This window comes from Phascolarctos cinereus, unplaced genomic scaffold (genome assembly GCF_003287225.1).
Source record: "Phascolarctos cinereus isolate Bilbo 61053 unplaced genomic scaffold, phaCin_HiC Scaffold_2;HRSCAF=192, whole genome shotgun sequence".
Lineage (NCBI taxonomy): Eukaryota > Metazoa > Chordata > Mammalia > Diprotodontia > Phascolarctidae > Phascolarctos > Phascolarctos cinereus.
In genome coordinates, this window is record NW_027555625.1 from 284,517,615 (window position 1) to 284,531,797 (window position 14,183).

At 36.3% G+C, this 14,183-nt stretch overlaps 1 protein-coding gene across 5 annotated transcripts in view; it reads right to left on the minus strand.

Moving 5' to 3' along the window:
* Window positions 1-2,773: 2,773 nt before the first annotated feature.
* Window positions 2,774-14,183, minus strand: part of PHKB (phosphorylase kinase regulatory subunit beta) — a 242,117-nt gene continuing 230,707 nt past the window's right edge. For all 5 annotated transcript variants that reach the window (XM_020985103.2, XM_020985102.2, XM_078150090.1 and 2 more), the window contains 4 exons: window positions 12,929-13,058; window positions 9,743-9,850; window positions 4,644-4,784; window positions 2,774-3,717 (listed from right to left, as the gene is read on the minus strand). In XM_020985103.2, the coding sequence (XP_020840762.1) occupies window positions 3,580-3,717; window positions 4,644-4,784; window positions 9,743-9,850; window positions 12,929-13,058 (517 nt within the window). In that variant the 3' untranslated portion in view covers window positions 2,774-3,579. The remainder of the gene's footprint in view (window positions 3,718-4,643; window positions 4,785-9,742; window positions 9,851-12,928; window positions 13,059-14,183) is intronic.

A 14,183-nucleotide genomic window follows, 5' to 3' on the forward strand; every position in this document is an offset into this window, starting at 1 on the left:
CCAATCAAGAGTTCTTCAAACTTTTCCCCTTTTGAGCAAAATGAAGAAGAGGCAAGAAACAGTCTAATTCAGAGTAGGCTACTTTTGCTCAGATTCATCTCATCAGAAAAGCAGGATGTTCTTTCCAATTCAGAGATTAAGGCAGTAAGACTGACCAAGCCGGAAGCTTATCTACACTGCCAAGTTCTCAGGTCATCAGCTGTGCTTTTGTAATCTGCAATTTGTCCATCAAGACCCAGTTGAAACTGAAGGAGCCAGAGAAGCTTTTTGCATGAAAGGTCTTTGATTACAGCACCCTCAGATGTGAAAAGCAAACGCTTCTCAAAATGATCTAAACTCCACTTGAGCCCATCATTTTTACTAGTGGGTCACCTAGTATTTGAACCCCAATTGCCACTTAAGCTTGCTACTCCAGCAAGTTCACACCAGTGATCCTGGCAAGAGAGAAGAGCTAATTGTGTAGCCTCAGACTTCAGCACATTAACATGCTACGTTGGGTAGCTGATGATGAGTGACTCTAACATGATCGAGTTTCTCCACTTTCATTTTATTGTGCCCTTAATAAAAGAGACTAAAATACACATACCCTGTGAATTCTAGTACTTTCTAGGACCCCTGAGTGTTTTAGGAAGATATAGCTGTAATCTGTTCTTCTATTAGGGTAGCTATATTTCTTGACATTATTACATAAGGGGGAGAGAAAACTACCGTAGATGGAAAAGCATTTATTATTCTGAGGCCTTACAAATTCCAGCTCCATTCTCTTAGGCCAACAGCTCCTTGGACCTTTATTGGCCTGAAGAGTCTCCACTTTATGATGCTCCCTGTTCTCAGTGTACATGTCAGAAGTCACTTCATATCACATGACAGTGTAAAGACTGGGGCTGATACACAATGGATGTTGCAGGGTTATGTAAGAACATGAGATAATTGCATTCATTCCCAGGTCTATGAAAGGAGGCAACTTGAAACAATACTACTCAGTCATTTTTCAGGGTTGAAAAGTTTGAAGTATTGAAATTGTATCTGATTTAAATTTGAAATGGAATGCATGGACAATGAGATCATATTTTAAAAGGTGGGAAGTAACTTATGTGCAAGTAGACAAACAGATAAATGGCTTTCTTTTATAAAGTCCTTTTGCGTAAATCATCTCATTTTGTTACAGGCCAATCCCATAATTCAGGGAAATTAATATTCAGGTGTGAACAAACTTGGACATATAGCTTAGGTTGGCTCTGCCTGCCACTGAGGGGCAGAGAAGGGCTATGAGATTTTCACTTTCTATTTCCTCAATTCAAATTTATCAATTCAGTTAAACAATGCGTTTAACTCCCATCCACCTTTATTCTTGGTATAGGTTTTATGTTTTCCTTAGAGGGGAAAAACAGGTCTTTAAGCCTGTTTTTTTTTTTTTTATCATTTTAAGAACAAGGATCTGAGCAGTCTTATGATGAACAGCAAGCTGGTCATTTACAGTGCAAGTGAGCCTAACACCACAGGCCATCACATCCCAGACCTTAGATGGTAGAAACTGGAATGTGACATTGAGAGCTACTAGGTAAAATGGCACAAAATGTGGGAGAAGCCATAAATTTCTTGTGTGGTGCTAAGCAAAGTGTAATTTAAGTTGCTATTCATTTCAGAAGTTCCTAACAGGTATTATTCTGTAAAATAAACATATATTCAGTGAAATCTGCCATGGTGGTAGAGGAAACTCTAAATCAGATTTAAATCTTGTCATGCTTGGATAAATAATATTTTCACTCAGTTTCTAGTGCATCTGTTAAAATATTTTGATTCCATAGGTCAAATGAGACTAAAAATTCAGAGGATCCCTATGTTCCCTTTCTTTAATTAGGATGTGGATACTGACTTCCAGAAAGGTATGAATCTCAGCGTTTACTGATATCAAGAGAGATCTTTCAAGACAATAATTTCTTAATTTCACAGAAATATAATGTGGATGGATATGTTGCATATATTCCAAACTGCTTCTTTAATATAATAGGAAAATCTCTTCCTTATGATCATGAATTTTGAAAATCTCACATTTAAACAACTAGTTAGAAAAAAAAAACCCCAAAAGTTCATCTCTTTGGGCAATTCAAGAAATCAATATTTGCAAATAGTATCTGGTATTATTTGGAGACTGCTTAGCCAATCATATATTTATTTTAAACTATCAACATAGTTAACTTTCCTTTAAATTTCAACAAGTGTTTAATGGAAAACATTCTGGACCTTCTAGGAACAAACTCTGGGCCTCAGTTCCCTTATTAACAAAATAGGGGGTTTAGAGAAAATTATCTCTATGGTCCTTTAAATCTAAATTCTAAGAAAACTATGGAAACTCCTTCATTTCCTGGTTCTCCACTTAACAGTTGTATAGTTGTGATGATTTGACAAGCACTTCCCTCAAGTCCCATCTGTTAAAATACAACCTAATGTACTATTATTTATTTTGACATACTTGCATGCTATTTAAGAATGAATAATTTCATACAATTCACATCTTTATCTTATACTTAAGAAGTCATCACTTGAGTCAATTTGGTAGGAGAATACAGTTGTCTTTTTGTATAATACATTTAGGCTCTAAGATGGGAAAAGAGAAATAAGTTCTGCTGGTGTGAACTGCTGGTGAAATGAGTTCTGCTGGTGTGAATTTGATTGTATGTATACCACTGATTCTCTTCCATTCCATCTAAAGTCATTATCAAATAAATAAAAATATTTAGTTCTGACAAAGACATTTTCATGAAACAGAGGGTTGCCTGAACGTAATTTATTAAACACAAAAACTATTTAATGAGTTTTGATTAATTTTTACCAGTATACACTAGGTATAGAGTCCTACAGTTACACAAACTTCTGAAAAACTCCATAAAAGTCCTAAATATAACTGAAATTTAAAGAGAACATTTTGGAAAGTACAGAGTCATTATTATGTTGTGTTTAACTCTTTCCCCTATGCCAAGGAATATAAATATAAAACCACACTGATTTTCACAAAGTAAAAATTTTAGAATAGCTTCTAAGTTCTTCACACACGATTAATGTCGCCTTTGACTTACTCTGATTTTAAATTTATATTAACATCTAACACAATAATGCTCATGGGTAAAAGCAAAGTTTATCATTCTCAAAAATTCTTTCAATATCCACACAAAACTGTTGGGTAAGCTTTCTATTTAGTTGGCACATTACCTAATTATGGCCATAAGCTTAGGGAACTTAATATAATATCAAAGTTTCATTTTCATTAATTGTATAATCATGCAACGTGCAGAGTTTAATTTTCAAGCTACATGATTTCTGCCATTCAGTGAACATGATTATTGTCATGATGGCCTCAAGAATACTTTTGTTGATTAAAAGCATTTCCTAACTATAAAATTAACTAGCAGTTCCATGCAGTATCCCAAATAATTTAAATGGTGGTATGGTAAAGATCTCACCAGCAATAAGTAAACAGATACAGGATTGTCTGGAGTTAAGCTTCAAAGGAAACATGTCTGTCAAAGCCAACACTGAAAAACGTGATCTAGCTAAACAAAGTACCTTCTACTCTCTTTGTTAACTAACTATACAGGGGTCATCAATGCTTGGCTTGACTTCCCCTTCCAGCAACAGGTTCATCACAACTTTTGTCAAGTAACTGCATGTTCCTCTTTTTCCCAGTGGTGGAGTGTTGTAAAAGGAAGTCATGTCATCCTGTAAAATAGCAAGTAAACAGTTTGGTTTTATTTTATAAAGGACTGATAGGATAAACATAAAAATCAACCTAGATGGGTGTGGGAGAGGAAACACTATACAAATGTCAATCAGTCATCAAATAAGCATTTATTAAGAGGCTACTATGTGCCAGGCACCGTATTAAGTGCTGGGAATACAAAGAAAGGCAAAGTCAGTTCCTGCCCTCAAGGAGCTTACAACCTAATGGAGGAGAGACAACATATAAATATGTACAAACAAGCTATACACAGGATAAATAGGAAATAATCAGCAGAGGAAAGGCATTAGGATTAAAAGGGATTGGGAAACACTTCCTGTACAAGGTGGGATTTAGCTGGGACTTGAAGGAAGCTAAGAGACAAAGATGCTAGCTGTTACTGTTGTTATTAATTCTCAAGTTCTTGCCTTCTAACGTTACTGAGTAGTCTACAGAGCAAATAGAAGTCACTACATTTGTTTTCCTGCTTACTGATCATTTGTGTTTCCTTATGTAGAATTTCTGCAGATAAGTACAAAGTATATTAAACAGGGAGGCTCAAAAGGGTTATGTTCTATGATAGTAGAAATCCCCATTCCCAACATCCTATCACCCAGAACTTAATTTAACAGCCTCCTCAAATCTACAGCTCTTCTGCATAATAAATAATTGTAATGGCTAAACATAAAGGGACTTTTCTTCATTTTAGATGGCTTTTATTCAGAGTCTCACACACTGACTATTGCTTAAGGTGATGCTAATTCTTTGGCTTTCTGGTTTAGGAAAACATGACTACATAGAAATTAAAGACCATTTAAAACCTGCATGCCACTGGCATTTCTGTGAATCTGTTTCATGGATTAAAATGTTTGTTCAGGAATCAAGACTTGAGATGACATCATGCCCTCCACAATTATTTTTTACTTACCTGTTTTTCAGCTTCCTTTAGTATGCTCTGGTCTTTCTGAAAATCATTAAATGCTTCTTTAACCAATTTGTCCAGATCCACTTTATCTTGAAATTCTAGCTCAGGGTTTCTTTCCAGGACAATTGATACAACCATTAATAACTAGAAAAGACAAAGGCATTGAGTCTGCTTTGTGCCACATAAAAATTACCTGCTCCAGATGTATTTTTATGAGATTCAGAAATGGGCTATCTTATGAGATTGTCTGCAAAGTTCTAAAGGGCCACCTGGGAAATTTTTCTAACCCAGCATGTAGATCATTAAGTCCCTCCAATTTGGAGGAATTTTTAGTTTTCTCAAACCAACATGAAAACAACTTCCCTGATCCTGAAGAAAGTATACTAAATTCTGGGACATAGAGACTGGCAATCTGCACACAGTATCAAAACCCTTCATAGGCTTTTGGGGGCATCCTGTGACTTTGAAAAGATGATGAATTAAATAGGTTTCAGTGTCTTTTGACATGGAGAATTGGGTTCAATTTGACAATTGCTTATTGGGTACAACAAATAATATGTCCAAGACATAAGGGAACAGTGCAACAAGGTGGGTGGAGGAAGCCTGCTCCAATAAAGGGGAATTCGGCTTGGAGCAAAGCCATATTAGGCCAATTTTGTTCATTTCGGGGATACAGATGTGGGAGAAGAAAGTAGTGTTTAGCTACAAAGAGAAGCCCAGGGCCTTAATGTCCTTACTATAATTAATGTAATTCTGTGGGAAGTCATCTCCTCCCCTCCAAACGTGGTTTTCTGCATAGTAAGATTGAAGGTACCTGTACTGGTGTCCTGTATCTAGATGTGCTTATCTATGCCCACCATGTGGTGTTAATGTAAAGACTCTATTAGTTTAATGTTTTTATCCTATTGTTTAGAATATATTTGTTCGCACTGGTACTAGCTAGTTTAAGCTGTAATTATTAGAGAAAAGGAATTGTCTCTGTGCCATGGCTGTTGTTATAATTGAGCTACACTGTGCAACTGTGGAATTAGAATAAGGCTTCAGAATTCCTAATTGAAATTCATCTGGCATCCTTTTTCTGATATATACTAGCTGTGTCACCATGGAAAAGTCACTCAACCTGTCAGTACTCACTAAGATGCTAAGATACAGACAAGTTGCGATCTGTATCGATGGAATAAGTTTCCACACTGGAGATTCCTGGCATTGATAAAAATCAATCTGTACCAAAAAAACCCCAAAAAAACCCCAACCCAACAACAACAACAACACCCAGTAAAGACATCAAAAACAGAGTCCTATAACAATAACATGAGAAGTGCTAAAGAATTACACACAAAAAAAAAGATTCTTAGTTACCCTGGAGAAAAGAAAATCAATGAGGGGAGAGGACCAGATGATGTCTACGGAACATTATGACAGGAGAGCTGCTCAATTCTTACTTTGTTTTTTCTGTAAAGGAAAATGATTTTCACACTAAAAAGGACAGAATAAAAATGGTGAATAAGGATCTGAAACCCAAGACAAAGAGTGAAATAATAGTGAATACCTAGCTATTCTCTTTTGAGTTTGAGTTACCAGGCCACACAAACTATATCCCAGGGTACCAAAGAACTGACAGATGTGAATAGAGCCAGTGAGTGATCATGGAAAATGGGAATGGTGCTGCAGGACTTGAAAAAGACAAATTTTCAGATTTTTAAAAGAGGGAAAAAAGTGGATTTTGCAAATTGATTGCATTACAGGTCACTGAGCTCAGCTTTGATTCTGGGCAAAATTCTAGAGGGTATTATTAAAGGGAGGGTTACTTAACAATTAGAAAAAGAAGAGGGAATCACCAAAAGTTCAGTGAGGCTTCATGAAGGACAAGTCATGCCAGCCTAAGCTCATTTCTTTATTTTTTAAGATTAATAGACTGGTAAATTAGGAGAATGCTATAGATGCAGTTAACCTAAAATTTAACAAATTCTTTTTAGTGTGAAAGTCATTTTCCTTCACAGAGAAAACAAAGTAAGAATTGATTAATTCTCCTGTTCTGTTGTCCATGAGCATCATCCTGTCCTATACCTTCACTGTTCTGTCCTGCAGGATAGCTAAGAACCCCTTTGGATTGCTCAAGTCTTCTCATGGTATTGCTATAGGACTATGAGGTGCCATTGATCCCATTTTTAATGTCTTAATTTTTTTCTTGTCCAGACTGTGATTTTTATCAGTGCCAGTAACCCCTAGTGTGGAAACTCATTTCATTAATACAGATTGCAACTTATCTAAAACTTAGTCTGAAACTTACAAAGTCTCTCATGCTTTTCTACACAGACAAGATGGAAAGCTAAGAGTTTGATGCTACTATAATTAAGAAGACTTGGAATTACTTGAATCAAAAGAACCAGAGCCAATTTATTAATAGTTTAATTTCAGATTTGAGGTAGTGCTCAAATTTGGGAGTGCTTCACTCGTGGAGTGCCCCCAATGATCTGTGATTTGCCTTGGAATAGTTATGGTTTCAGCAAAGACTTGAATAAAGGCACAGGTGGCATGCTTATCAGACTTGTATATCACACAGAGTTAGGAGGTATAGGTAATGTTTAGGACAATAGTCAAGATACAAAAAGAATTTGATGGGATACAACAATGGGCTGAATATAACAAGATGGACTCTAATTAGGATAAAATATGGCATAAAAATCAACTTGACATATATAAAAAAATCTACTTGACATCTATATGGGGAGGGATAGCTCAGTTGTTGCTCATCTATTAAAAAAAAAGTCTGAAGGTCTTGGTGGGTTACATTTATGTCAACACTGTGTCAACAGTGTGACATGGCAGTCACAAATGCTCATGTGATCTTAGGCTTCATTAAGAGAGTCACAGTATACATGCTATAGTCAGTCATCTAGAGTATAGGTTCCCAAAGTGGGTGATACCACCCTGTGGAGGATGCTGAAATGATTCAGGGGGGGAGGTGGTAGTTTGAAATGATGAAAATTTAAAAAGAAAACATTAAAGGTTTAAAGAAAGCAGATTTCCAGGGGGGCACTGAGTAACTTTTTTTTAAAGGAGGTGGTAGGCCAAATGAGTTTGGAAACTTCAGTTGGCCTTCAAGTAAACATTGGATGACCACTTATTGAAAATGTTGCACTAGGGATTCTTAATTAGGTATGGGTTAGGCCAGATGGTTTCTGAGGTCCTTTTCAACTGTGAGATTCTTTAATTTGTGCTGATTGTTATGGTGGCTAAGGAAATTACCTGCAGGAAAAGCAGTAGCACCTAGGAACAGGGAAAAAATGGTTGATGGGCCAGCAGACCCAAGGAACTCTATATATTTAGGGTTTTATTTTGATACAAGTAATATGTCTTTAGAACTGCCTGCCTTATTAGTGCTGATGAAAACATGTCCTCGGAGCTGAGTCATAAATGAGAATCACTGGACATAAGCAGATCTGAGGGGAGGGGGACAAGGAAAGCAGGCAATTATCACTCAGAAGTTCATAGTAATTCCAGCTCCTGGACATTGGTGAAGATTGCTGGAGAGTACCCACTGACAGGAAGACAAAGTCTGCCCTCCAAAGTTTGGCCTGGTTATATGGAGGAATATCTCAAGGTAGGCCAATGGCATTACAATGAAAATAAGCAACAATGGAAGTAGAGCATTTTGGACCCTTGTTTGAGTAGCATTTATAGAGGGTTAAGAGAAGAGTGATGCCATTGTGTGCCACAGGATGAGAGGAAGGAGGAATGTACCTGAGTGAATATGAAGTGCCGAATATTCCCCACAGTGGGTAGTTACAACTATGTAAGTCAATAAAGCATTTACAGAAGTCCAAGTTTTCCCTTACACCATTTCCCCCTAACAAAGGGAGGTCCAAAAGCAATAATGATACAAAGTGGGAACAAATTCCAGAATTTCAAAGTTTCCAGTGAGGGAACCCTGAATGCCCTTATACATTAAGCAGACTTTAAATGACGAGAAATTGAACATTGCTACAGTATCCGGAATATGCCTTGTTCCCACATGTGGTATCCTCCACAGAGTCAACATAAAGTTTCTGTTCTGAGCACTCCTGGGTGTTGTGGCATTTGCTGTGGAGGTACTCAGAGTGGATAGCATTGAAAAGGAACACATATGTTCAATTCGTTCCAGGGCTTCCTCAGCTTCTGCCTATAAAAGGGGAAGGGAACCTACAACCCAACTGAAACAACATGGCAGAGTAAGAGGTAAAAAAAAACCACTGGATTTTGAGTTAAAGACCAGGATCCGAATCCTGGTTCTGCAATTTACTACTTTGTAATAGTTGCAACACTGTTGTGGTAAAAGCAAGTTGCCTCCCTGCTCTGCTAAAAAAAAAAAAAGAGTGAATTAGACCAGATGGCCTCTGACGGTCTTTCCAGCTATAAAAGTCTAGGAATCTATGCTTGGATGAATGTTTCCCCAAAGCCCAGTGAATGAGGGAGAAGGCTAGTACTGAATGAGATAAAGCACGCTGAGCAGGGACATGTCCGCTATGGACTCAGTGGTGCGTCTTCTGACTTTGGGGGTAGAAGGGACAGTGGCTTCCCTAAACAGAAGGTAAAATGAGGCTGACATTCCTGTTATTTACCTAATTCCCCAATCTTGGTTGCATAGCACATAAGGGGCATATTAGGTTTTTACCATCACATGTATGTGTATTTATACACATGTCATTTCAAAATAGTTGTTCCTGTCATAACAAATTTTCATTCATATCTTCTAACACTTATTGTAAATCTATAAAGTTCAAGGAACCATGCTAGGCATTCCTCCTGGGCTTGCTATTGATCTGTATGTTACTGAGAAGACAGGTATATGTGACCAAAAAGCCTTTCCTCCCTGGAGAAGCTTGATTTAATGTTGTTTTACTTATTCTTTGTGCCTTTGACACAATTCATGAAAAGGTTCAAAACACTGCAATTTACATTTACCATTTTCTCCTCTGAAGGTAAAGAATTCCTCCCATTTGTCAAATTTTTTTGTCAGATTCCCATGCTGTTTGTTTGTTTGTTTGTTTGTTTTTAATTTGTTTGTCTTTCAGTGAGGTCGGAAAACTCTTCATTCATACAATGGATTTGTTAGTACAAACCTCTACAATGATCTGTCTATATTTAGGCTGGTCAATATTTCCCAATATGTCTTCAACAAGGAGCGAGAAATTCATTTCATACATGGTCATATCTGACAGTGTTGGTTGCTGAAAAGAGAATAAAAATTAAAATTCCTCATCTATTGTTTTCTTGTGGTTTTAAATTAATGAAGGATCTTCACTCTATAATCAATAATTTTCCTTTCCATGAAAACTTAGAGAATATATCTTTTGATAGTAAAAAAAAATAGATTTGTATTTTACAGCCATTAAATTCTGAAGTCAACCTGCTAACCACTGTGATAAGTTAGAATTCCTGGGGATGGTCCCTCAGGTCCCTCCCAATTCTAGCATTCTGTGTTTGATAGAGAATAACTATTTTTTAATGCTTTAGTAGAAAGGGTAATATTAGAAAGCTGCTTCCATATGCAAAAAGAAGCCCTGAAAATTAAGACAGTTAATTGGGCATTTATTAGTTTTCAGAATTAACAGAAGAGGTTTAACTTGCTCAACTTCTGCTTGTAAGTCACTTCCATCGAATCTGTAGCATTCTAAGGGTTGACTGTTTCTGTGTGGACTGCATCAAAAAAGTTTCAGAAACAAGCAGAAAGAGGTTCATTTTTAGAAATAGCAAATAAGCACAGAGAAACAAAATGAAAAGAAATCTTTCTGTATTGGATCGGTGGATCCAGGAAAGTAAGAAAGTCCAAGGGGCACAATCTTCCTCTGCTCCTTACATCAAGTCAAATGAATGTAGAAAACACAAGATAAAATTTACTCTGATAGGGGCTGAGCCTCCTTTAATGGCACCTAGGCAGAAAGCAGAATGTGCCAGACCTACTACTGGAGATGACAAAACATATTTATTCTTATTTCCTCTGATCACTTACAGCAAACTTACCAATAAGCCTAGTGAAGTTTGCATATACTTTCTACTCAGACAGGAACCGGATAAAAGGTTCCCTTCTAAGCAACTTGTCAGCAGGGCTATTTTGCTCAGTATTAGACTATCTTTGCTCTAGATTTCAGATAAGATACTAGAAATTTAAGATGATGAAAACCAATAGGCTTCCTGGTAACAATTGCTGGAGCTGTATGAAATCGTTTTTTTTTTTTAAAGAGCTTTTCTTGGCCCCACCTCCATTTCCTTGAAAGAAAAAATGGTATCATAGGAATTGGGTTCTTTGAAGTCAATCTATGCACTTGTGTGACTACAGCAATTGGAGTCAGAAAAGAAACAGCATTCTCTCCTGCTGACAGAAAGGACACTACTCAGTACAGGAACAGGCTGAGTACAATTGCCTCATTTTCTGGAAAGTTTAAGTGGTATTTTGGGTGGAGCTGAGGAAGTAGGTGGGTAGGTCCACCAATTTTTATTGAACACATTCATCTCCCTGTATGCAACAGACTGGGGGAAGGAAATAGGTTCCCATGTGTAGAGGATTGTGCTCTCTATGCAAATGTGACAAAGGGCTGGGAACAGTAAGGAGAACAACCAAATAAATAATACTATACTGAATGTATTAATATTCATAAGCCTGCTTTAGCACACAAGAATCACACAAATAAATACAACCTTTGCCTCTATAATTTCAGTGTTCAGACTATACTTTAAATTGTCGTTGCAAAAAAAAATCTATTCAAAGATAAATTTAGCAGTATTATTTATAATTACAAATAACTGTAAGCAAGCTAAATATCCAATAGTTGGTACATGAAAAAATGCATTTTCACTACAATTCCATTAAAAATGGAATGCTACAATGTCATTAAAATGATAAAAATGAGAAATATTTTTTCAAATTTAGAATTGTTTATGTGAAGTAATTGAAATAAAGAAGAACCATAAAAATAGTATATATACTATGACTACATGAAAGGAAAAATGTATACACAAATACAGAGAAAGATGAACTTAGAGCAGGAAGGGATATAGAAAAAGGAACCAATAAGTTGTCAAGCGCAAACTGTGCATACAAATTCATTTTGGAGCCCAAAGAGTTGTAAAGGTATATGTATGTCTTTTGGTTGAAGGTAAGTGCATCATAACTTATTTTTAAAATTAAAAAAATAAAATTAAATTTATCTATTATAACCTGGCACAGAAGAAGAAAAAAAGCACACTGCTTTCCATTTCTTTACATTTCCTCTTTTCTGCACTCCTGGAAACTTTCCTTTAAATTCAGTTAAAATTCCAGCAGTAGAAAGGTTATTTCTGCTGTAGATGGGAAAAAGAATGCCACCATTTATTTAAGGTTCATGTCCTTATTGTCTAGCCTCACATGAGAGATCCCATATATAAATACATCAGGACTTTACCTGGGGCAAATGCTTTCCATTTCCATGATACCATTGGGTATTCTCTCCAGATCCAGCAAAATGAGTTTTGTTGCAATTTTCCCCATCCAAACATGGTATTCTATTTTTCTAATATGTAATTATTTGACTATGTGTGTAACATCACCATCATCATCATCATTCTATTATCAACTATGGGGTCAGAATACATACGTAAGCTCTTAGCTCCACAGTTACTTCTCCAGTATATTGAAAAAAGATCCTAAGAGCTTTAAATAGTTAACATTGTCCCCAAAGTACAAAGTTACAACTAGGGAATAGTAGTTCTTCATTCACAGGGTCTGCCACATGTACCTGCTTTATCAGACCATACAAGCAGACGAAACTTTTCATTAATAGAGACAGCTTATGAGAGATTAGCCATGGGCATGCAAGCTTTCCTTGCTTTAAGCAAATATTGTGTTATAAATTCCAGAGATACAAAAGAATAAATTAAGCAGTAGCTGTTTGTTTTGTGAAAAGTTATGCAAAGATTCCTTTAAACAGAAATTTAACACATATGAAATGCAATTTTATTTAGAAAAGTGGGGTATACAGAGAACTTGCCTTTGTAAAGCAAGGTTCACTTTCCAATGGAAAAAAGAGAAAAAAAGTAATTCAGATCAGGGAAAAATAGCTCAAAATAATGTGCTAGATTTCTTATTTTTCAATATTTCCTCTTTTCTGCACTCCTGGAAATTTTCCTTTAAATTCAGTTAAAATTCCAGGAATAGAAAGGTTATTTGTGCTGTAGATGGGAAAAAGAATACCACCATTTATTTAAGGTTCATGTCTTTATTGTTTAGCCTTATATGAGAGATCCCATATATAAATAAGTCAGGACTTTACCTGGGGCAAATGCTTTCCAGCTACAATGATACCATTGGGTGTTCTCTCCAGGATCTGCCACACCCTGTCATAGAAGCCCATGGGTGTTCTATTTAGGGAACCATCGATCTGACGCCTATTCAGCCAACATCTGCAGACCAAAGAAAAATGCTCAGGATTCAAAAACAAACTTGTTCTTTTCCAATACCAGCCTTACTATATGGATTAATTGTGCCAGTAGGGTAAGCAATAAAAGACAAAATCCATCAATGATGCATATCTGCTATGTGTTCCTAGGAACAATAAATATTTTATAGTAAAAGCAGAGTTTGTGGGAGACAAAAAAAATCCCCAAGACCTTAAAAAATTTAGTACATGAAGTGTTATTCTTTAGTAAGGTACTAGGCCTCTCACTAAATGGTTCAAAGCTTTTAACATTTAAACTGGTATTGTTGTTTTAAATAAAGAGAAGCAATATTAACATAAACAAATTTTATTAATAGCATACCCACAGTACAGAATTATGAGAATAGAACAAACAGTATAAGGATACTTTTCATTTAAACCTTGGCATGGCTTTGTTCTGCCTAAATACAGCAATACTTCCAATTCTAGAAAATCAACACTGTAGTGTAACAGAAAGAACGTTTTATCTGAAGACTTAGGTTCAAGCTCGTTCTAATACTTATTAGTTGTGTTGACTGTGGGAAAATAATTTCACATTTCTGAACCTCAATTTCCCCATTTGCAAAAAGGGGATACTAATGCTTGTCCCTCCTAGGGCAGTCTTACTGTGAGGAAAGCCCTTTGTAAACCTTCAAGAGCCATATAAATACTAACCAAATGCTTTATTATTATCACTTTGTATCACAATTAGCGGACAGTCAGTTGCACCTCTGGGTCTCCTGCTTTAGCTGAGTGAGTCCTTATTCTCAGTAATACACTTTAATACTTTCAAAGATCTGACTTAATTTGTGGGGGTATCTTCCATGACCTCTTCCCCGGTGGTCTAAGTTGCTCTGCACGAAATTATTTACAACTCAGTGATTTATCCTCTGGCAAAGCATCTTCCTACACTTGGGCTGGTCTTCAAATGAAAGCCACAAAGCCTTAGTACCAAGATGGTTAATGAAAACTTTACTGATGACTAGAGGTTGGTGAAGCTGTAATTTTGCAGGCAATCTGCAAGAATTCAAGATTACCCCATGTTATAAGGAGGTACGGAAAGAGAACTTTGGTGGTAGGCTAAATGATAAAGCACTAAGTATAATCATAA